We start from the raw sequence: 25,940 nt of genomic DNA on the forward strand, positions 1-25,940 counted from the left end.
ATCAAGTGCATGATCTGTCGTTGCATTTGGATCTGTTAAAATTTGATCTCCATTTGTCAAAAGAGTGATCATGTTTTTTGAATTTTTTTTCCATCCTATGAAAAAAGAAGTGTTCATATCCCCATCTTTGTGCCATTTTAGCTTTCATTTTTCATCCAAAACATTTCCTCTCTGGCCAAGGCTTGCTCTAACTCAAATTTGGTTATTGGTGTTACTAAGATTCATAGTGGAATCATTGAATAACCTGTGAATATCACCAAAGACTTTTTTGTTCCGAGACTTTAGGTTTGATTTCAACAATTGAAGTTTCTTGGAAAATACATACATAGGGCATCCGACAATAGGCTGAGACCAACTCTTGGCTATAAAATCTCTCCATTGATCATTCATGGTCCACATACTAAGGAATTTAAAGCGAGACTTGAATATCTTTTTAGGAGTAAAGCTTGCTTCTAAGATGACAGGATAATGATCTAACTTGAGTTTTATAAGAGAAGTGGCTATAGAGCAAACATTGGTGTTATTCCAATCTTGATTTCATAAAACTCTATCTAACCTTCTTTCAACCAAAACAGGACCATGCCTTCCATTAGACCTAGTATTAAAAACCCCTTATGTGGGAGGATCTATCATATTGTTGTTGTTGGTTGAAAATCAAACATGGAGGACCTATTAGGAGAGTGAAGGCCTATATTTTCATGAGAACCTAAAATGGCATTGAATTCACCCAAATATCTCCAAGGAAATTGGTAGATGGGCTAGAGTTTAGAGAGACCATTCCTTAAATTCCTTTTTATAATATGACAGATGGAGGAATATATGTTATTAATGGCTATTTGAATTAAATCATGAATAACCAAGAATGATACGTGTTGATTAGAGCAATCAATAATCTAATATTGAAGATGCTTGGAACAAATACACCAAAGATTAGGTTAACATGTCTAATCTAGATTTGGTAGAAAAAAGTTTAAGACCTAAGGAAATGAGGAAGTTAGGAGGGAAGTTTTCAAATTTCATTAAGGAAGTTCACATCTAAAAGAATAAAAGTCCAATAGCGAACCCAAAGTCATAAAATAGAAGTGTTCAAATCAGTGTAACAAGATGATACATCACAATAATCTAAGACATATATCATTCATGAAAACTAATGTGTCGAATAATCATACATCTAGAAGTACCTAATATTTTACCACCTATATCCAATCCAATTACATCAACAAATTCATCATTATCCGTCAACAAACATCGTTCATTGAGATGACGTATATGGGGTTTCCAATGTTGTTTTGGGTATGAAGTATGCCAAAACAGTTGGTAGGCTAGGACTATGGCTTTATTCAAGCACATTGCTCCAACTTTGCAACACATTCTTTCTAACATACAAGCTCAGATCATCATTACAGGTAACAATTCAAATGTGACCTCAAACTCCTCCATGCAAGATTTTGCTTTTATGAAAGCTTTTTCAAGTGACGATTCATCCTTCTAGAGCTCCTAAGATATTAAAGTTATTTGGCATCCTCCCAATTTTGAATGGATTAAATGTAATTGTGATGGGATATTTAATATGACACTATCAAAGTTGGTTGTGGAAGTATTTTCAAAAACAATAGTAATGACTTCCTTTTGCCTTTTTTGAAACTCTTAGCATATGCTCTTTTATTCATGTTGAATTTAGTGTAGTCATTAGAGCCATTGACATTGCTAAGGATCTTGGTTGACTAAAACTCTAGATAGAAACTATTTCCTTCATGGTGGTTCAAGCCCTCAACAATACATATATTGTTCCTTGACAACTGAGAAAGAAGTGGAAAGCTTGCATGGATAATATTACAAAAATGTCTTTTTTATCATCTCACATTTATAGAGAGGAGAACAATTTGTACGAATTAATTTCCTAATATAAGCATCACAACTTATTTTGATTTTCTTCCTTTGAATTTTTTTTGATTTTCTTCCTTTGAAAAAATAGGCTCGATTGACATTTTTTTAAGATTCATAACTTTTTAAATGGGTTTTGACCTAGCCCATCTTTTATATAGTGCTTTTCTCTTCTCAATATATGACTTCTTATTTAAAATAAATAAATTTATTTTATACGTATACAAATTTATTATTTAAAAAAATATTTGTGCTATAAATTGCAAATAAATTTAGAGTAATGTAATTTTGACACTACCAAATGTTACACCTACACCATAGGTACTGTTCACAAATACAGTGAATAGTAATTTTTTTATTTTGACTTTTTTATAATTTTACACTAAAAGAACTTTGGTTAGTAGTATATAAAAAAATAGTTAATACAATTTATACTTTGGTTAATATATATTCTGACATCAACGAGTAATATTAAGTCGTAAAATAAAATTGGTTAATTGAGTGTGATAAGTTCGTTAATATAGTTTTGAACGTGGTTATTGAGTGTATTGACATCAAGACGTAAAATATCTTAAATAATAAAATAACCAACTTTATATCGTTAACCAACATTTTATTTTTCATTAACCAACTTCATTTTATTACTAAATTATTTTTAATATCCGGACGTTTATTAACTAATTTCATCATTTCATTAACTAACATTTTACTTTTCATTAACCAACTTTATTTTCTACTAAATTATTTTGAATAGGTGAACGTTTATCAACTAACTTAATCATTTCATTAATCAAGTTTTTATATTTATTAACCAATTTTATTTTACCAATAAAAATTACTATATTTATATTATTCACCAACATTGTTACATTACTATCAATTAAAATATTAATAAAAACCCTATTAACCCTATGAATATGGTCAATGTCGATTTGATTGACACCTCATAAGTTTATTATAAAAATTTAGTTGAGTGTTTTCTTTTAGTCTGCTAGTGAACTCTGGGATTTAGATCACTTTTTTAAAATTAAAAAGTTAATGAAATATCAAGAATGTAAAATTTTATAAAAAAAAAAAAAGTAAAATTCCTCATGGCAGTTTGTTAGTTAGCCAATTGTCTACACTCTGAACAACCACCATGAGCACCAGAAGCGTTCCCCGCCTTCAGGAACACAAAAAACCATTCCAACTCCAAACAATCATTCCACCAAACGACACCGTTTACTGCAAAATCCATTTCAATCATCTATGCATCTTCTCAACCAGTTACAAACAAGAGAATGGTGCACAGTGCCTACGATTCCTTCGAACTCCTCACCGATTGCCCATCCAAAATCGAATCCGTTGAATCGTACGGTTCCAAGATCCTCTTAGGCTGCGCCGATGGCTCTCTCCTCGTCTACGCTCCCGAATCGAAGCGTTCAGCGACGGTGCCGGAGATACGGAAGGAGTTATATACATTGGAGAGAAACCTAAAAGGATTCGCGAAGAAGGCTGTGGTGTCAATGCAGGTGGTGGAATCGAGAGAGCTTCTTCTCTCGCTCTCGGAATCCATCGCGTTTCATAAGCTTTCTTCGTTTGAGATTATTGCTGTTATCACCAAGGCTAAAGGCGCTAATGCGTTTTGCTGGGATGAGCGTAGAGGCTTCTTGTGCTTTGCTAGACAGAAGCGAGTCTGTATCTTCAGACACGACGGTAATTCTCTTCTCTCTCTCGGTTAATACTTTTTTTCTTTCTATCTTTTAATTTGATTAGTATTAAAACTTAAAAACTAACTTGATCTCAACTAATTTAGACTTGTGCATTATGTAGTAGTAGTAATAGTAGTAGTAGGTTATGCATTTTGATATAAAAATTATTGTAGTATCATATGAAGAGTTAAATGGAGGTGCATTTGTCATCATCTCTGAAGCACCGACACCTCTGAAAAAAAGGCGGATTGTGCTTACGTTAATTTATTTATTTTTACAAATTATTATTGGTGTCGCCATGTTAATGTCGTGTTAGGGGTGTCCATGCTTCATAGCTTGTCATATAGCAACATAAGGCCACTATGTAACTAGATTTTAAAATAACTGCAAAATACTGAATTCTCATCTGTAGTGAATGATACTCATTTGTCGTTATCATTAGTACCTGTGATGGTGCCAGTCAAGCCAATGGCATGGAGCTGTCAGCACAGGGCAACTCAACCTAGAGGGTTACGGCATAGTTTTAATCATTCACAAATAATTAACTATACCACAAGCCGTAATTACTACCGGAGAGAGGTTTATCCACGAAGCATGATTTTTAGTTTTTAGTTGTTTTGATGGAAATCAAAAACTCACATCTACAGAGAAGGTGATAATTCAATTCCTTAATCTTGATCACTGAATTTCTAAATGTAGTAAAGCGGAGTAATTTATTTACTCGGTGTGGTATTTGGTATAGAAGCTCAAAAAACAGGAAAATAAAAGGAACTTAAATATGTAGCTAGAAGTGTTTAATGTGAATACATGTTTGGCGTATGGAGAAAAATACGGCTTTGATGTGATTGTGTTTCCTTAGTTATGATGACCTGTTGGTGTTTTTCCTAGGTGGTAGAGGATTTGTGGAGGTGAAAGACTTTGGTGTTCCTGATGTGGTGAAGTCAATGAATTGGTGTGGTGATAACATATGTTTGGGAATTAGGAAAGAGTATGTGATTCTTAATGCTACAACTGGTGCAATATCTGAAGTTTTTACTTCTGGGAGGCTAGCACCACCTTTGGTGGTATCTCTTCCTTCTGGAGAGCTCCTTCTAGGCAAGGTATTCACTTGATTGTTTGACTCTTGAATGATATATATGTTGGCGCTAATTGTTTCATATTTCCACAAGTGCATTCTTTTCGTAGTGGCATAAAGTGCTTAGAAGTTATAATAAATGCACGTCATACTTTTCCTTGCCACGTTGCCAATGAGCCAATGGCTATGACATTATGTTGAATAGATATACTGGCCATGTTCAAACTGGCCTATAGGGTTAGGATTGAAGTTGTAAACTGCTTGAACATACGAAGTAGGGTAGGGTAGGGAGGTATCAGTTATATATACCGCAATGAGACAAAAGGTGTTCTTCCACTTGGTAATGTCACATGGATCAAATAGTTTTATATTGCTCATGCACTTGTATAAACTCATTAGCACAATATTGCTTGCCCCAAGAATGGTCAAGTGAATATGTTTCTGAAAGTTGTATCTAAGCAACAATGTTAGAAATATTGATGCGGGAACTCAAAATCTAGCTACTATTAGAGCAGGGGCGAACACTCAAAATATTAACTGAAGTTCTTTATTAAAACCCCTGCTTTATGCTTTTGCATTTTCAGGAGAACATTGGTGTCATTGTGGACCAAAACGGAAAACTTCGTCCAGAAGGTAGGATTTGTTGGTCAGAGGCCCCAACAGAAGTTGTAATTCAGAAGCCATATGCCTTAGCCCTGCTGCCAAGATTTGTCGAGGTAACTAAATATATGGTGTCAAACCCTGGTTATCAAGAATAAATTTCAGTCTTTTTTTTTTTGCGTGGCAGTGGTTGTGCTTCTATACACTTTATGTTGCTTGCATTCTGCAGATTCGATCTCTCCGAGCTCCATATCCATTGATACAAACAGTAGTTTTTCGAAATGTACGTCATCTTCGCCACAGCAATAATTCAGTGGTTATTGCATTAGAAAACTCTGTTCATGGCCTCTTTCCTGTTCCTCTTGGAGCCCAGGTATTTGCAATACGATCGATTTTCATAATGTGGTACCTGTTATTGGGTTCTAGTGCAAATGAAATAACATTGATACAATTTTGTGTTTTGTTATGATATCACATGTTAAAGATTGTATGAACTATCTCATTGCAGATTGTCCAATTAACAGCCGCTGGTAACTTCGAAGAAGCTTTGTCATTGTGCAAGCTCCTTCCACCTGAAGAATCAAATCTTCGTGCTGCAAAGGAGGGTTCAATTCATATAAGGTTTATAGCCATATTAAATTATTCTTATTAAAGAAAATTAAACAAACAAGACAGTTTTTCTTCTTTATTTTAATTTTAACACGTCATATCTCTCTGAACCAGTTAAGTGGCAGTGCAAACTTCGTACTTACTTTTATTTGTTGACAGAAAACTTAAAATGATAACAAATTGATGGTTTAATTATCGTATAATTAGGGTGCGGACTTGTGGTTATGCACCGCATGGGAAATTCCTACTGCTCAAAAGAAATATCTAAATAATTTTGACCACAGTAATTTCAAGAGACGAAAGGAAATGATTATATCCATAGAAGAGAGTTTGATATCTTGTCAAATTGTATCCGTTATTGTCTAGTTTCCCGTAAATTATAAAATTAATTTTATTAGATGATTAATGTCACAAGTATTATTTCATCACACATTACATAGTTATATTTTAAATATTAATAACTACACTATAAAATACTCTTAAAACTAAAAGTAATAATTAATAACTATAAATAAAACTCTTTAAGTAACACTCTACCTTTAGTGTTGTAATATTGTCATGTCATGTCATGTGTCAACAAGTTAAGAGCCCATATTTCAGCTTTACAGATTTTAGAGTATACATAAGATATTGAAATATGAGACTGTATGTGAGACCTTTTGAATTATGTATACTAGCCCCAAAGTACTAGTATGCATGTAGTTATTGAGGTTTTGATATGGGTTGCATAACAATGCCTTCAATAGTAATAGGTGAAATATTTTTTGCAGTTCATTCTTGTGGAATTCTGAAGTACTAAAATCTTGACATGCTTCTTCTACCAACAAAAAAAAATCTTAACATACTTTTCGTTGTGCAATTTTCTCATTAAGTTGTTAAATGTGATTTGTTACATTATAGATATGCCCACTATCTTTTTGACAACGGAAGCTACGAGGAGTCAATGGAACATTTCCTAGCATCTCAAGTAGATATAACTCATGTGCTTTCTCTGTATACATCCATTATCCTTCCAAAGACAACTATTGTTCATGATGCTGATAAGTTGGATTTTGGAGATGATTTGAATCTCTCCCGGGGTTCTTCGTCTGTGTCTGATGATATGGAACCCTTTCCAGCATCCAATATGTCAGAATTAGATGACAGTGCAGAACTTGAATCGAAAAAAATGAGTCATAATATGCTTATGGCTCTAATAAAATTTTTGCAGAAGAAGAGACATGGCATTATTGAGAAAGCCACTGCAGAAGGAACTGAGGAAGTTGTTTTTGATGCAGTGGGTAAAAACTTTGAATCCAGTAACAGTACTAGGTTTAAGAAAATAAACAAGGTACAATACTGATTTGTTTTGTTTGTTCCTTGTTCATGTGTAAAGTGTGGCTCATGTACGATTAATGTTTCTATTTATCTTCAATATGCATGATGACAAATACTTTTGGGGGATATTTGCTAGAATTTACAACTCATGCATATCTTTGGAGGTCAAAAAAGAAAATATTATGCTCGTATAATAGTCTATTGACAAAAAATACTATACATGTTGAAGTACTGTGGATTTCTTTAAAGAATGTATGCAAGATTTATGCTGAATCTGTGGGACATAAGATGCCTTTAATCCTTTCTGTAGCGTTATAGCTATGCAATACTAGTATTGATTTTTATCACAATTGTTATTGAAGTTATTACTTGGTAAATTATTGGGGTCAGGGGCGTGGTAGTGTACCTGTTAGCTCAGGAGCTCGGGAGATGGCTTCAGTATTAGATACTGCTCTACTCCAAGCATTGCTTCTAACTGGACAACCTTCTATGGCTGAAAATTTGTTGAGAAGTCTTAACTACTGTGATTTGAAAATATGTGAAGAGATACTTCAAGAAGGCAGCTATCATGTTGCTTTAGTAGAACTTTACAAGTGCAACTCCAAGCACCGGGAAGCACTTGAACTTATTAATAAATTGGCGGAAGAGTCAAAGGCTAGCCAATCTAACATTGTTCATAGATTCAGGCCGGAGGCCATCATCGAGTACCTCAAGGTAAATTTTTATTTGGTTGATAATTTTACTCATTAAAATTTATGTTTTCAAATAGCTGTATCATGCCTATAAATTGGCTTCCTTAATAAAATAACTGACTTAACACAGTCCTAGCTGCTAAGGAAGCAAGAGTCTGGAAATATGACATTATATAATCTGTAATCAGACAGCAAGTGTACTGTTACTTTTGGTGTATTATTATGGCTTAAAGGAATGAATGGTTTTTTGTTTTATTTAGTAGTGTTCCTCAAATGGAATTTCATCATCAAACATTATTTGCTCTTCAGCAGTAATGTGGGGACAATGGACATCAGCAAGCTGTCTTAAGTTTATTGGATAATTTAGTCATTTTCCTCTTCTGACATACAGCTGGCTGGAAAAATGTTTCTAGGGAACTTTTTTTGAAACAGATCACTTAGGGGATTAGTTAAAAATATTCAGTTTCCATTATGCATGAGTTAAAAATATTTATTTCCATTATACATTGGTTATTGTTAATCGGTGCTAATGTTATGGTTTCTGATGCAGCCACTTTGTGAAACAGACCCGACACTTGTTCTAGAGTACTCTATGCTTGTTCTTGAAAGCTGCCCAACCCAAACAATTGAGCTCTTTTTGTCTGGAAATATTCCAGCAGATATGGTGAACTTATATTTGAAGCAACATGCTCCAAACTTGCAATCCACGTATTTGGAGCTTGTGCTTGCAATGAATGAGGATGCCGTATCGGGAACTTTGCAAAATGAAATGGTGAGGTCCTCAGGCATCTGATGCAATGGCTCCAAGGACTAAACCAGTTCTATTTTTTTTTTTCTTTTCAAACGCATTTAGCTCTGATACTTTCATATGATAGATGTAGTCTATAGTAGAGAATAATCTCTATTTACTTGCTGCACTCTGGAATGTAGGTGCATATCTATCTTTCTGAAGTACTTGATTGGCATGGTGATTTAAGTTCTCAAGAGCAATGGGATGAAAAAGTTTATACACCCAAACGGAAAAAATTATTGTCTGCCTTGGAGAGTATATCGGGATATAATCCAGAGACTCTGCTGAAACTTCTTCCTTCAGATGCTTTATACGAAGAGCGGGCAATATTATTGGGAAAAATGAACCAACATGAACTAGCACTTTCTTTGTATGTTCATAAGGTATATCAAGTAAATACTATCCTGTCTTTGCTGTGTAATCAACAACTATAATGGTGAATTGCATGTTAACTAATTGTTTGATGCGTGTGTATTTTACATAAATTTTAGTTTTTTGTGTAAATATAATGGGACTAAGTGAATCCCTTTTCATTTGTAGCTTCATGTTCCAGAACTGGCATTGTCGTATTGTGATCATGTGTATGAATCTACTCATAAGGCTTCTGCAAAATCTACCAGCAACATATACCTAATGCTTCTGCAAATCTATTTGAATCCACGGAAGACAACGAAGAACTATGAAAAGAAAATTTCAAATATATTATCACCCCGAAGTAAATCCCTTCGAAAGGTTAGATCAAAATCATTCTCAAAAACTAGAAGCCTAGGGTCGAGGAAAATTGCTGCAATAGAGGTTGCAGAGGACACAAAAACTAGTCAGAGTAGCGACAGTGGTAGGAGTGATGTTGACACAGATGAATTTATTGAGGAAGGAGATACTTCTATTATGCTTGATGAGGCCCTCGATTTGTTAAGCCGCAGGTGGGATAGAATCAACGGAGCCCAGGCCCTTAAACTCCTACCAAAAGAGACCAAACTGCAGGTATAATTGAAGAAAATAAGGGATTTTATTGTCTTTATTTCATTAAAGACAAAGTTGATACATAACTATAGTAGATTTGGGTTATAGAATGGCACATGGTTTCCTGTTTCATGGTCATTTTGTCAGTTCTTGATGTTGGCTAGATAGCAAGAAACACTTGTTTTTATTGATCCAACTCATGCTCTTGGTGGCGTTTGTTCTGTTTGTTCTGTTAGTTGATTTAGTACACAATTGAATGTTATCTGCAGAACATGCTTCCATTTCTTGGACCCCTTGTGAGAAAATCTAGCGAAATGTATCGTAATTGCTCAGTTGTTAGGAGCTTGAGACAGAGTGAGAACCTTCAGGTAAGCATGCATCAGTTAATTTCTTGCTTCTCAATAGATTTACTTTTTTTTTGACAGCTTTCAGTACATTTATTGATAGTATCCTTTAATTCTTTCTTCTTCACATACTAAGGTAATGCAATCTAGGAAACAGATAGCCGCATGATCTTACATAGTCAAATGCTTCTCTTTTGTTACCGTGTGAGTACATATCTATCACGACTCAATTTGCTTTTCACAGGTGAAAGATGAACTCTACAAAAGGAGAAAACCAGTTATGAAGATTGGCAGTGATAACATGTGTTCATTGTGTAATAAGAAAATAGGGACTAGTGTTTTTGCGGTCTATCCAAATGGGAAAACTCTAGTGCATTTTGTCTGTTTCAGAGATTCTCAAAGTATGAAAGCTGTGGCCCACGGGACTCCATTCAAAAATCCATTTTGAAAATGTATATTGAAAAGTGATACCAATTGGTAGTTGTATGAGCATTGACATATATTCCACTTTATGTAAATATTATGTTTTTGATTTTGTTTTGGTGGATAAGTTAAGCATTGAGAGAGGGAGCATGTATTTTTCGGGTCAAAATACTCTCCCTTTTTGTATCCTCTTCATTTGGTTTATTGTTAATATTTTGGGAATACAAATATAGGAATAGAAAAAGAAATGAAAAGAAAACAAATTGAAAGATCATGACTCGTATTTTTCTCTCATTTCACTCTTTCCTTGGATTTAGATCCTCTTCAAGGGTTTTATCTTCTTCTCTTCCCTTTCTCTCTCCTCTTTTCCTCTTCTCTCGAGTTTCTTATTTTCTCTTTCTAATTTCTATATCTCTTATTTATCAAACCCTTACTAAATATATATCTTCCTAATGGGTTTACTAACACATACCTCCACTTTTATTCTTCCTATTTTTATTATTAGGCCCAATTTCTTATTATATCATTCTCACACTTAATAGTCTAAAACATAATTAACACATATGTTCACAAAATCACTCAATTCATTAATTATCATATCATATTATAATTAGTAAAGTAAATAAATAAATAACAAATTAACTAGTAAATAAAAAGGGGGGGTGTTACAAAGGAGGCATTAAGCGATGCAAAGTGGGTGCGTGTGATGAAAGAGGAACTGGAATCGATAGAGAAGAATAGTACTTGGGAGCTGGTTGATTTACCGGAACAAAAGAAGCCAATCAGTGTGAGATGGATCCACAAAGTGAAAGAAAATCTAAAGGGCGAAATTGTCAAGCATAAGGCTCGACTTATTGCAAATGGATTTTTTCCAAGAGAAGGTATAGACTTTGATAAGGTGTTTGCACCTGTTACTAGACTAGAAACCATAAGGCTAGTTGTTGACATTGCAAATTTCAACAATTGGTCAATATATTAAATGGATATGAAATCCACGTTTTTTAATGGTCCACTTGAGGTGGAAGTTTATTAGAGCAGCCCCCTAGTTTTGTTGTGACAAATCAAGAGGGAAAGGTCTACAAATTGAAGAAAGCTCTTTATGGTTTGAAACAAGCTCCAAGAGTTTGGAACAAATGTGATCTTACCGAGCAGATCAGATGGCCAGCAACGGTGAAGGCTTGGAATCCTGAGCGGTTGGAAGGGGAAAAAATGGTTATACCTGCAAGGCACTCCGATGCCAAAGTAAGTGTTTGGACAACAAGGTACAACAAAGTGAGATATTTTGGGTAAGAAAAAGATTACCTTGCCCTCAAGGTTTAGAGGGCTATTTATAGGATTATTCCATGCGAAAAAGGCTCCACTTTGCCAGGCGCTAGGCTAGGTAATACGCAAGCTGGCTGCTACCGAGCACGAGGTTGTTGCGTGCTCGGTTACGTCTAGCGTTTGCCCAGAGGAGGAGGCTATTGTGCGCGCGACCAGGGTGCCTTGGGCTGAAGGCTGGATTGGCCCAATTGAGGTGATTGGGCCGGTCTAGAACAAAATGCATAGATGGTTTACTAGTCAATGTTGGATTCAAGAAATGTGTTTCGGAGCATGGTGCCTATGTGAAGACAGATGCGAGCAAAGATGTGATAATACTTTGCTTATATGTGGATGATTTTTTTATCACGGGCAGCAACGAGTTGAGCATTTCTAAGTTTAAGAGTGAGTTTATGGATGAATTTAAAATGAGTGACCTTGGTATCATGACTTACTTTCTTGGTATAGAGTTCCACAAGTCAAAATCAGGACTCCTCATGCATCAAAGAAAGTATGCACTTGAGATATTGAAGAGGTGAGATATGGAGCATTTCATTGTTGTTAATACACCAGCTGAAGCGAGGTTGCAGTTGTCCAAAAGTGGTGAAGAGCAGAATGTGGATCCAACGCAATATAGAAGATTTATTGGATCGTTATGTTACTTGTGCAATACGCGGTCAAATTTGGTGTTTAGTGTCGGTATTGCGAGTAGATTCATGGAGAGACCGAAGGTGTCTCACTTGATAGCAATTTAAAGGAGTGTGCGTTACGTCAAAGGTACTCTTGGCTGCAGAATTCTCTTTCCCGCAACTGATATGGGCAGAAAGTGTGAATTGCTCGGTTACACGGATTCCAATTGGTTCAGAGATAAAGACGATCGAAAGTCTATGGCTGGTCATGCCTTTATGTTTAGAGGAGTACCAATCTCTTAGTTTTCTAAAAAGGAACCTATGGTGGCATTCTCTTCTTGTGAGGCAGAGTTTACTGTCGAAGCGAAGAACAAGTAACGGATTTGTTAAGGAAAGGTGTAACAAATGAGGTGGTTAAGAAGCTTGTGATGAGTTTGGCCATAAAGAACTTGGAGCATTTGAATTAAGGTGGTGTATTGGAAGTCCTTGATAAGTTAAATGCATTATGGTAGCTTCTGGGATCGTTTCGTTGAAAAGCACTTTTAGAAGTCTGGAAAAACAAACTGTCGAAGAGGAAATCGATTTCCTGAAGCTTGTTCTCTTTTTCTGTTTTTTTTTTCAATTAGGGAAATTGATTTCCGCCTCCTGTTTTGTGTTTTTTAGCGGTTTGATGGGCTTGTTTAGTTCCAAAATGTATTTTGTGTATCCTATAAATATCCTCTCATGTAATATGTTTGAAACTAATGCCATTTATAAATATTCTCCTCAATTATTTTCTCTCACTCAATATCTGTAAATTCACTTCATCTTCTCAAATTTACCTTTTTCTATATTGATTCACCAAATAAGCTTTGTTCTTGTTCCAACATAAAGTGAGAGTTAAATTAAATATATTACCGTGTACCACTTAATTTAAGTGTTCAATTAAAGAAAATCTATTTGTTACTAATAGTCATTACAACATTGGATCTATTTTCTCTATCTCCTACCACATCTCATTTTGTCTCAACAACATTCTTTCTCAACATTCAAGAATAATTTGACAACTTATCTCAATCACAAAAATCAATAAATTGGGTTTTCAAATTGATGAGTTTGATAAATCAGATATGTTCTTGTTGATTCATCAGTGACAAATATTGTAAGAAGATTAAAACAAATTTTTAATTCTTGAAAGTAAAAAAAAACAAACAAATGACTTTTCTTTGTCGATCTCATGGCTAGAAAAAATTGAACATAGTGTTGATTGTTTTTATTTCAAAATCTCTAATTTGATATACATTATTTTATCGTACATTTTATTTCAAATACGAATGAGTAGAATCTATTTCAAAAGTTCAAAGTAGAGAAGTTAAAATAGGTTACTTCATATGAGCTAATCCGCTCGAAAAATTATAAGGTTTGAGTCTTAAAATTAGAGTTATATAGATCATGGGTACCCGTTAAGCTCACATAGTTAAAAAAATTTTAAAAAAATATATTAATATTTATATTATCTTACTAAAAAACAATATATTGATTTTTTTCACCTCATTAAATTTTATTTCTATTTTATTTAATCTTTTTTTATAAATATTCTACATTAATATTCAATACTATTTTACATATTCTATTAAATTTTCTTTTATGTTAAATATCCGTGTATCATTTTATAAAATTTAGACATGTATTATATTTAAAAATGTATTATACTATTTGTAAAAGATAATATAGTACTTAAAAATATAATATGTGTAAAATAATATAATTTTTAATTTTATTTTTAATAAATGTTATGGGTTTTTATTTTAAATTTTTTAAATAAAAAGTCTGTTCCAAAGTCCATCTAGGGTCGAGCTTGGGTAATAATTCTCGAGTTCATGTTACAGCATAATTTTCTTGGTCGAGTCCTAAAAACCCAAAATCCACCAGAGTCAGTCTATTTAAAGTCAGACAGTCTATTTTAATAACTCAACTCTAGTTCAATGACGTAATAATAGAATATAGATACAATTTTAGATGTCGAGTTAGATCTTATTCCCTCCGTTTTTTATTATAAGTCATTTTAGACTTTTCACACAGATTAAGAAAAATAATAATTGTTGTATGAAAATGAGAAATTATGAAGGTTTTTACAAAATTATCCTTTCATTAATAACATGTGGAAGATAAATTTATATAATTGAAAGGAGAGAGAATAATAAATATTTAAGGATATAATAGGAAAAATAGCATTAACTATTCATTGGAACTGTATAACGACTTATATTTAAATAAATTTTTTTCCAAAACGACTTATAATAAAAAACGGAGGGAGTATATTTTTTGGCTTTGAGATAAAGGTACTTTAGTAGTTTGATATTTTAAATGGATACAAAGAAATTTATTGAGAGTAAATTTTTTTCATCTAGTGAGAATATGCAGGGGAAAATTGAATATGGATGCTATAAAAAGAAAGATACATTTAATAAAAAATTGAAAAGATAGAAGACATATTGACTCAATACTAAAAGTTCTTGTGTGTATGGTCTAGTGGTGAAGACTTAGGTCTTGAGAATGTGCTCCTCTCAATGTCTCAAGTTCAAATCCTGCTAGGCTCAAATTGCTTATAAAAAACTAAGAGTTCTTGATAACGAATGTTAGTATTGTGTAAATTAATCACTAGTTTCAGCAGTGTAAAATGAGGTTTTTCTAACGATCTGGAGTCCTCCCTTAAGGAGGATAAGAAGCGACATCTGGAAACTTCTAAAGTTTTTGTTAAGGCATGCCGTCAGGCGGAAGAAGCCCGAAAAAATTTAAAAGAGAGATTTTGGGACTCCTTTTAGGGAACTGTGTTGGTTGTGCACATGGTCCTTGCTCGGGCAGTGAACCATGCTAGGTGATTATGCCCTACTATTCTTACTCATGTCGAAGGAGTCAACCCTTTTAAGGAAATTCTGAGGGTGATCAAGTAACATTGACTTAGGGCATAAAAGCTTGATCATTTATATTTCTCTTTTTTTTTCCTATAATATTTTCCAGGATGTTATGCAATGGATTTGATAATGATATTTATATAAATATATTTTACCTTAATAATTTAGAGTTTTATTTAATTTTGTATACTGTGTATATATTTGGCTCCTCTTCATTGTCACCTTACACTTTTGATTATTTATACGAGTTATTATTGTGTTAGTACTTGCTCTTCATTCCAGCAAATTAAAATTAGTTTGCCTCGTGGGTGATTTAGATATTGTGTGCCTTGTGTGTGACTTAAAATTTGTTTGTCTCGTGGGCGTTGTTGGTTTCTGCCGATAGATTGTAAGCCAGTGCCACGATAACTACAAGGAACCACTAAGTTAGAGTGTGAGAACCCTCATAGCTTCCTTTCAAGAGAAGTGTCTCGTTGCATTGGGGTGTGAGAATCCTCACGACTTTGCTTTACTTTGAATTTTGTAGTCTCAATCTAGTTTCATTGTTACTAGTTTCGATTGAGATGAGTTATTATGATTTCTCCATATTACTAGGATCTATCCTCAACCAAAGGTAAGGTTCCTGTCCCTGCCCTAATGGCTGGCCTGGTTTGGGGTGGACGTCTTCGGGCTCCACCGTCTATGCTATTGGAGTGGATAGTTCCTAAGAATGGGGTGCATCAACTATGGTGAGAAAAATGCTTTTTAGACGCTAAGTTTGTTTGGAAATAATGGCTTATGCCATCCAGCACGGAAGTCAAAAGACTCTTCGGGGCTGCATTGTTTAACAATTAGCATATTAATTATTTAAATGTCACTAAAACTTTATAAAGTACTTTAATTCATAGAAGGAATTGTAAGGATACAAGCTTTCCCTCTATATCATATGCTCTCAAGCCGACAATAGCATCGACGAATATGGTATTCTCTTTGCTAACCTGAGTGGATGATGGTCTACCTAAGATCCATACACGCATTCTTGATTGATGAGCACCACAGGACAGTCGATACCTTTATGGAACTATCTGTGGGAAGAGCTCGGTGTATACCTTTTGAATAATGAGGCAACACTATCTTCCATTATCTTTACCTTGGGGTATATTCTCACCAGGATCCTAAGAGGTGTAACTGGCAGTGTCTATAGAGGATGTGAGATTCTATCTCATGGCATCTAATTGGATTCCAATCATGCCGAGGGCTTTTCCGAATAGAGGTGAGATTTTTTGCTATAACCTTCCCCTGTGCTGACGCGCCAGGCCTAGTTTCTTCCTCCTCTCGACTAACTCCTTACCGAATGGAAAATTCAAGCATGAGGTTAGATGAGAATGTTGAGTTGATGCTTTTTCAATAACATTCCATCTTAACGTTATTGGGAACCCGACATGTCTTTCCCCACGTATTATTCCCTATGGAGGCTCTTCGATGAGAATTTATGATTTATGAGCTCCACAAAAAGTAAGCCACAGAGTTACTAACTATCACAAGATCTTTGTTATCTTGGACATACGATTTTGGTCAGTGGAGACTTGGTAGTTCAACTACATTGGGTTAAATATTATTGCTCAGAGTTTGTTTCCTAAAAGGTATCTCGTAAGAGTTTTCATTGACAGCGGGATTTTCTGCGATCATTGGTAGATCCATGTTTGTTATCTTCGGGACTTCCTCATTCTTCAAATGTTCCAGTGCTTGAAAGCCTTAGTGCATTTGCATCTCCAATTTTGGTGTAGTATCAAAGTCATAGAAGGATGAGTTGCTTTAATCATAAATCGCCATCGAGTATACGAGCGTTACGGATCTAGGTTGTGATAATGAGATATGATAGACTAAATTTAATGTATATATCATTTTGCACCATAGAGGCGGATAACACGATTCACGATGGTATCTGCTTTGATCGTTGATAATCCTTCTTTCAGAGTTCAATTTACTTCATTGCAATCTAGCAATTTTGGTTGATATGACCTTTGTTCATCGCTTGGAGGTCTTTCGCCTTCTAAAGAAGGTGATAAGGCCCTTTGGTATGTAATTGGAGGTGATTGTGATACAGATCTTAGTTTAGATATAGGATTACCCACTTCTAGATTTTCCACAGGAATCAGAAGTCCAAAAATGCAAGGATTTAAAGTTGAAATGATGCTTGATTGTATCGAACATGATGGATCTTCGTGTTTCGCTTTGAATGATCTTAATTTTCCAACCTAATAAGGTTTTAAATGGGAGGATTGAAGAGCGAATGTGACATCAGAAAATAGTTGAAGTAGGTGGTGAGGAATCCTGAATTGGTGGTGTTGATCTCTGATATGATGATGCGAGATAAAATTGTTGAAGTAGGTGGTGAGGAATCCTGAATTGGTGGTGTTGATCTCTGATATGATGATGCGAGATAAAATTGTAAGGTTAACACTTCGACACCAAAATTAGTTCAAGATTTAAGATGATTGAAGCGAAAAGTGGATATAAGATGAAAGTACCTTGTATTTTACGTAAAGTGACTTTTATACATTGGATCGTGTAGAGTAGATTTGAGTTGATTTATACCTTAGTTATTTGGACCTTTGGTCATTTATACCTTAGTTATTTGATCGTCAGGAGTAGATTTGAGTTGATTTATACCTTTGTTATTAGACGCCATGAATCTAATGTTTGATAACACAAGATATGATAAGTTAATCCAAACACTTATCATATCATGCCTCTCTAGTGTAAATTATTATCCTAAATTTGAGTTGGGTTAAAAACTAACATGATATAATAAGAAAATAAATTACTTATTTTCTCTAAAATAAATTTTAAAATATTAAAAAAGAAAAATCAAATATGATATAGAAATGAGTGAGTGATATAAATGTATGATCTCTGACATGATATTTAAACCGCCCTTTAATGTTTTTGAGGTGGAAGTATTAAATCATTTGAGAATCGCTTCGTCCTAACTGCACCTAGTATCTTGGGCTTTTGTAAAGGCGTTCCAATACTTGTATGAGCATTGGGGAGGAGTGTTGACTTTGACATAATTCTTCAATCTCTTTAACGTGACATGTACTTCTAATTACGATGATTAGGGACAAGAGTAGCTCTCGCTCAATCATCTTAAAAATTGAAGAAAAAAATGTAAGGATAATTACTTCTTGGTCACTCCCTGAAATTAAGAAGTTCATTTTATGTTTTGCATTCTTCCTAAAGACATCCCCAACCTTTCGGTGGCAAGACACGTTATGGTGTATGTCAAGTATCTTGCCAAGAGAAACTCCTAAAAGGTTGCAATGGCTTTAAGGCACTCAATGAGCCTTTTCTTCGGTATAAACAGAAACTTAGTCCCTATACAGACCGACCATGCTGGATTAACGCTGAACTTGATGATCTCAAAGTTTTCATCTAGGGTCGATCTTAAGGTTCTAACTATGGATTTTTTCAGTGGGTGGAGTTCATCGTTTCGTAGTGTTTTGTATTCTCGCACGTCCAGGTCGATCGTACCAATGACTTGATAGACCCTCTTCCTTCTTCTATCAAAAGCAACTATGCTCGCGTGAGGGTTCTTTAGTATGACTTCATGTATGAGGAAAGCTCCATACATATTGTATGAAATGACAAATGGCTTGTCTGAATTGTTGTAATATTTCATCTTCAAATGGACCAGAGAGGCCATTGAATCTAATGTCGGGTGGAACGATCTCCCAAGGATTTTGTTGTAGATATCTTCAAAAGAAACTGGTAGCTCGATAGTTCCACATGGAAGAGTGGATAAAATATTGAACACTAACAGACTTTCGTCTTCACTAAGGTTCAAATATTGATCGTATAACCCTAAGATTCCAATGTACATCAAATTGTAGGAACTCCTGCCATCAATGAGGATTCTCGATATTTAATAGTTTGTTATTGTGCCAATTACGACTAGTGGAAGTGTCACATTAGGAGTCTTATCCACTTTCTCTCAATATCGAAGCCCTAAAATAAGTTTGTCATCTTCTTGCCTCTCGTTCACCACTAGTGAGTTAGGGGAGATTTGTGGTGGAAGTTCTTACTTAATAGATGATTTCACCGTCAATTGAATCAACATGGAGGAAAGGAAAAGATCTCAAGCTAAGAAACATGAGGTGTGTTTGACAATTGGATCGGTCGCCATTGTCTTCTTCAAGTAAGCTCATTGTAGCATTTCATAATTTTTGTATCAGATTTATATGATTGTGGAGTTCGTAGAAATTAGAAGTCGATTATCATAAACTGTGTCAATGTTTTGTTAAAGAACCATAAATGTATGGTGAAGTGATGTAATAAAAAGCCTTGATGCGGTGCAATTTTCTAGTATGGAGGATAGGGGGTGGACCTCCATGGTTAGCACTATAACGCCAAAGTTAATGAGTGAATAACAAAAGAGTAAAGTAAGTTATGGTTAGAATTACAGGTGACAAAATGGGCCCAACCGACGGGCATGTTTGTTGTTCCTACACTTTTTTTCGAGGCGAGCCAAGGCTTTAGGCCCTCACCCTTAAATGAGTTTGCCCCGCCTTGCCTCGTTTTGTTGCGGGAACAAGCATTTATCTAAACTTTTTATTTTTGTGCTTAAAAAATTCACTGCCTGCAGGTCTGTCCGCCTCGTCCTCACTTTCCTATAGAAAGGGTCAATGTTTTATTGCATCATACCCTCAACTATGTCCCCTGCTCCGTCTCTTTTTTTTAGGGTTTTTCGGAGCGGACATGCTCGTTTTCCACCCCTAATTAGAACATACCTTAGATATCGCGTAAAATATCTTATATATGAGGGACGGTTAAACATGCCTCGTGCTTCTAGACGTGGAACATAAGAAACCGATAAAAATATTCACTGGTGGATTAATCATATGTGGCGTAGATTGAGTAAGAATCTCAAGATCGGAATGCACTATACATTTATCACCTTATGACTCTGTCCTGATGACTCGGCCTCTTTGTCATTTGCCAGAGTAGAACAACTACTTCCATTTCTCCATTTGAAGCCACCATCTTTCATATCTCTTAAACTTGTATAAGCAAACAATTGGAGCATTCGAAAATCAACAATGCATAAGATAATAAATTTTATTCAAATTGATCAATATTTCATATTTATTATAGGTGATTGTAACTATTTAAATTATTGTTGCATTCTTAAATTTAGGGTATTGCTAATTAGTACTTCAAGCTATTATTTAAGCATATTAAATAAAGAAAATATTTTTTATAAAAGTCAATATTTCAATTTTAATGCATTTTTAATACATCAAAGACACTAGTTAATATTTCCCTCACATTTAATATAATTTGTATAAACCAACCTATTTTCTTGGATTTTTGCTTAAAAACCATGTTTTCTGATTTTAGTTTGGTGTCTTTTATCCAATTTCACATTTTTATGGAATTTATGTGATCAGTTCTCTTATCGTGTGTGTGAATAGGTGATACTAATGGGCCTCTGTTGGGCCATTTCATATTTTACTAATTTTAGTAAAAACTGTTTCCGATGCTAAATGTAAGGAGGAAGCAGTTGAAATTTTTATGTTTGCAGCACTCACCATTTGAATCATGGTTAGAACAAGTTATTCCATGCTTTCATTATCTCAATTTAGTTTTCAGTCACAGTTGCCAAAATAAGCAATTACTTGGGATTGGATTGGATCCAAAGAGATCACACTCTCCAACATTTTGGTTGGTAATTCCCCTCACTGTTTTTTCTATTCTATTTCTCTCATGAATCAAGATTTTGTTTGTATTTGTAATGTTAGTGTCTTAGATCGCAGAATGTGATAGCAATTTAGAAGACTGGTGCAGTTTTGTGTTAGTGTGGAAACATGTCATTGAAAAGTATAGTCAGCGAACTGAAGGGGATTAAAAATAGATTATCAAAGCTCTGCCGTGGTTCGAAATCAGACGTTGTTGCTATAACTCCAACTGAACCTATTCAGCAGGGACAATGGGCGAGTCTTCCACCCGAATTGCTTTCGGACATCATACGTAGGCTCGAAGAGAGTGAGACATCTTGGCCTGAGCGTACTGCTCTTATCTTTTGTGCTTCGGTATGTAAATCATGGAGGTCCGTTACGAAAGAGATCATCAAGGGTCCTCAGCAACATGGACAGATCACATTTCCTATTTCATTGAAACTGGTAAGAAATTCTTCTCAAACTTTCTTTTCTAATCCAAATTATTCCTTTCACCCTGGTTGTTTATGCTATCTTTCTTTTTGTGAATAGCCCGGTCCCAGCGTGTATGCGATGCGCTGCTTTATTAAGAGGAACAAAAAAACTTCTACATTTCTGTTGTACTTAGACTCAGTGCCAGGTAAGTTTTTCATTGCAGATTGTGGTTGATTGTCACATTTTATATTTTATGATCATTGTATTTGATTTGGTTGTAATTGTATAGCTGAGAATGAGAGTAGTAAGTTGTTATTAGCCGCGAAAAGGATAAGAAGGACCAAATTTGTGATATCCTTGGCAGCAGATGATTTTTCTCGAGCCAGGGACAAATATGTTGGTAAACTGAGGCAAGTTTCGGCCGATACAAACATGAATTACCATCCTGTCTCTTATAGTCTTCGCAACTTGATTGACTTTTATACATATGACAGGTCTAATTTTTGGGGCACGAAGTTCACTATATACGACGGCCATCCTTCAATATTCGATGAAACTTCTTCACCTTCACGAGAACCGAAGGGAAAACGTCCGATGAAAGATACATTCTCTGTAAGTCTGTCAGAGCCGTTGGAACGGAAATATAATGCTCCGGGATGGGATGAGCAGCGTCTGTTACGTTTTCTAGACGACAAGGACTGTGCTGTTGTGTCATCTATAAGAAACTATGAACTTTTAGCTGTTCTTAATGGGTCTCGTAATGTTTCTCCTTTAGAGCAAGAGAATGTGATCTTGCATTTTGGGAAGACTCCTACAAAAGATATATATATCATGGATTACTATTATCCACTCTCTGCCTTTCAAGCATTTGCCATCTGCTTGACGGCAATGTGATCATCATCTTCTGATTTGTTGCAAATAAAAATGAGGACAGTTAATCGAACACCAAGAACTGAGAAACCCAGGTAAAGGATATTGATTAGTGTATGAACGACTGAGATTAACACAGGATGAAGAACATGAGGGAGACTGCCGGGGACAAGATCCATTTCCACTGCATATTTACATCTAGTACTTCTTTTCTAATTCTTTACAAACTTCCTATATGGGACTTTTTTGTTATTAGAATTTATTAGTTTGAAAGCTTAAAGTGAAGGTGTAGCAACATTACTATTTTTACCCTATTATTGTTAACTGTTTGGCTTTGTTTATTTTATATTTTATAATATTGTGATAAGCAGCTTATGCTCAAAAGACTGCATACATATTTGAAAATTTGGGTCGGAGCTATACCCGAGTTCAAGAGAGTCCGCCCCGAGCTCCAAACATCCTATGGGGCAACATTGATTTTAATCAACGTAAATGGGCTAAAGCGAACACGTAGGCTTTAGGGTGGTACATCCAATTAACAGCGGATATGATATCGATTAATAGTTGATGTGTTTCGGTTAGACAAAGAAACATGTACCATAATGAGTAATAAGTTATTCATAACGATTTCATGCTAAGAAGACCCTATATAAACTAATAATCATAACCATAAAAGACAAAACTATCCTATGACTCAGATACAAATATGTATGGTTATTATTATGGTTATTACTGACTCCATGCTGCTGGAGTTATCACTTAGTGTTTCCAGTACATTTGACATCTATCGTAGGGCCTAATAAAATTAATTTGAACCTCAAGTTCAATCCATGTGAAGCTATCACCTATCAGCAACTGTGAGGATGACGTATGATCGGTGGTGGTAAGAATGGTGAATAAGAGTGGGAATAGGTCAGACCGACTAACAGGGGTCTACGGTCTAGCCTACACAGGCTCAGGTCAGGTCAGACTTTTTTTAAAATAGAAAAGGCCTAGGCTTTTTTAAAAGCCTATTTAGCTAAAAAGGCTAGGCCACGAGCTATACAAAAAACCTCTTAAGTCTAGTAGGCTGACCTATTTAAATATATATGAATAATTTAATTATAATTACAATATTGTATTCATACTTTGAATTAAAATACAAAAATCAAGTTTAGTCATTTTGATGAATTGATGAAAATTAACTGCAAAAATTTTATGAACAATGTCATAAGTTGTTTTCTTAAGTTCTCTCACACAAATAGTATCAAAAAATTTATGTTAATAGGTAAACTTGCATAAGTCAACGCAACTATAGACCTTTTAATTTGTTAGTCTATTTAAACATTAGTTAACCTTCTTATTTACAAATGCTCAAATAAAATAGGCTTTTATGTAGGCTCTTAGGGCAAACATGTCTTCGAAAAGGTCAGACTTAGGCCTAAAAATAAGTCTTTGATAGACCATAGGTCAGGCTTAGGCTTTGAAATTTTTGACAGGTCAGGCTCGAGCTTAGCAAAGACAAGTTCAGCTCAGCCTATTCCCACCCCTAATGGTGAAGAGGATTCCGACGAAAGACACTAAGAAAAATGTAAATAGAAGTGTATATTTCATACATTTAAATTTGACAATTTTTTGTACACCCGTATGGGGTGAAAACCTCCCATGAAAACCCCAAAATATCTTTTGGAGATGGATCTCCGAAAACATCCAAAAAAATTTAAAATTTTGGTTATTTCGAATATGCATATCTGAATACATCCAAAAAATTGTCAGAGATTTTTTCGGATATGTATATCAAAAAAATCCCAAAAAATTAAAAAAAATTGGGATATTGGTTAATTCGATATACATATCTGAATTAACCATAATCTAAAATTTTAACTTTATTTTCTCTTTTGAAAAATACAATAGTTTATATTTAATTTTACAAAGATGGTATGTATTATATATAAAATCTAGAAGAACCAAATAATTTATTTTGTCAATAATGTTTTTAAATTAATTATAAATTTTAATTTTGTAATAATTTTTATAATTAATTTTATATAAAAATAATGTGTTGATTTAAATATTTATTAAGCTAATATTATTATTATATCTTAATTATAATGATATATATTTAATAATATATTTTGATTATAATTGTATTAATTGTATCGATTCATCTTGATTTTAATTTTATCTTGATTATAATGATATTAATTGTATTGATTTACCTTGATTTTAATTTTTTAATAAATATTGAGATTTTTCGAATATGCATATCCGAAAAATCTCAAGACCAAAAATTGGGTTATTTCGGATGTGTATCTCCGAAGACATCTCTTTCAAAAAAAAGTGTTTTCGGATGTGCATATCTGAAGACACGTTTTTTCTAAAATAAAATGTTTTCGGATGTGCACATCCGAAACCCCCATTTTTTATAGAAAAAAGTGTCGGATATGCACATCCGAAATATAGGAATTTTCAGCGTGGATCTCTAAGAAGGCATATGAGTGTATAAAGAAATCTTCTTAAATTTTACTATATTTTCAATTGTGTTTTTTTTTTGGGGGGGGAAATTGAATCGAAACGAGGAAAAAGAGTGAGCAACAAGTTTGTTATCTAAGTGTATATTTATCATGCTTGGTTTTGTTATAATCAAAATGAACCAATGTAATTTTATAAAGTGAAATGCTATTTTGACACAATATTATACGTTACACCGTATAAAATACATTGTTTTATAATTTTTTTAAATATTTTATTTGTATTTTGAAAAACGTACATGCACTTAACTGAATACATCAATGCCATAATAAGATACGGGTGTAATATATTAGTGTCAAATTTAGTGTCATCCTAGCATGCCTCTTTTATAAATATCACATGTAATTTGTATTGCAATACTTGATAAGATACTATTGAAACGTACAATACATTTATTTAATTGATAAAACCATTTATATAGATATCAATCAATAATGAGGGTCATGAAAGTTAATGGAGAATTGCATGAATTAGAAAGTGTTACTCTTTTGCAATACTTCAGGGGAATTTAACTATCAAAACAATATCATAAATGTTATCCTTACACTCCATAGTTACACTACACCGTATTCTCCTATTCATTTATATTCAATAAAATAATTAAATAATAGTTACTACCTTTGCTTCTTATACGTGACGTGGGTCATAGTGTTGTATTTTCTCTTTCTCATAATAGCAACCACACGTTCACACATACCTTCTTCTTTCTCTTCCGCGCCAGTTTTTCTCTTCTCCCACCATTTTTTCGTTACCATTTCCAACCAAACTCAATCAAATACATGTTGTATCAAGAAAAAAAGAAATTAATTTGACATCATTAAGCAATGAAGATGGAGATTTAAGTCATTAAGCTTTTAGGAATCATTATTGTTCCTTCCAATAATATCAATTTTTTTCTTTTGAATCATATTTGTACTGTTTAAAATGAAAGATTAGTACATAACGTTATTGATTTCATATTTATTCATGATTGTTTATTAACCAAGTTCTAAATTGAATTAACCAACTTTGCTCACATCGTTAACCACGTTTATTTACTGTTAAACGATTTTATGTATTTACTCATGTTGGTTCATTAACCATTTTTGGAACTGTATTGACCAACTTGTGTCAGAGTATTAACCAACTTTATCATAAAGAATGTGATAAATTTGTAGTAATGTCTTGGAGTTTATTAATCAAGTTATACAGAACATTAACCATCTTTTTGAACATTAT

At 34.0% G+C, this 25,940-nt stretch overlaps 2 protein-coding genes across 2 annotated transcripts; both read left to right on the forward strand.

Annotated features, from left to right (window-relative positions):
* The first annotated feature begins 2,891 nt into the window (after nt 1-2,891).
* On the forward strand, nt 2,892-10,669 carry LOC131640144 (vacuolar sorting protein 39-like). The gene is made up of 12 exons (XM_058910554.1): nt 2,892-3,579; nt 4,464-4,675; nt 5,235-5,366; nt 5,480-5,623; nt 5,759-5,871; nt 6,760-7,189; nt 7,567-7,890; nt 8,419-8,640; nt 8,799-9,041; nt 9,199-9,642; nt 9,891-9,989; nt 10,210-10,669. The coding sequence occupies exons 1-12, from the start codon at nt 3,165-3,167 to the stop codon at nt 10,411-10,413; spliced, it is 2,982 nt and encodes a 993-aa protein (XP_058766537.1). The 5' UTR covers nt 2,892-3,164; the 3' UTR covers nt 10,414-10,669.
* Nucleotides 10,670-21,019: 10,350 nt separating this feature from the next.
* On the forward strand, nt 21,020-22,552 carry LOC131640153 (tubby-like F-box protein 2). The gene is made up of 4 exons (XM_058910565.1): nt 21,020-21,371; nt 21,459-21,546; nt 21,631-21,751; nt 21,836-22,552. Exons 1-4 carry the CDS (start codon nt 21,057-21,059, stop codon nt 22,233-22,235), a joined length of 924 nt encoding a protein of 307 aa, XP_058766548.1. The 5' UTR covers nt 21,020-21,056; the 3' UTR covers nt 22,236-22,552.
* Nucleotides 22,553-25,940: the final 3,388 nt, after the last annotated feature.

Source organism: Vicia villosa, linkage group LG1, assembly GCF_029867415.1.
Source record: "Vicia villosa cultivar HV-30 ecotype Madison, WI linkage group LG1, Vvil1.0, whole genome shotgun sequence".
Lineage (NCBI taxonomy): Eukaryota > Viridiplantae > Streptophyta > Magnoliopsida > Fabales > Fabaceae > Vicia > Vicia villosa.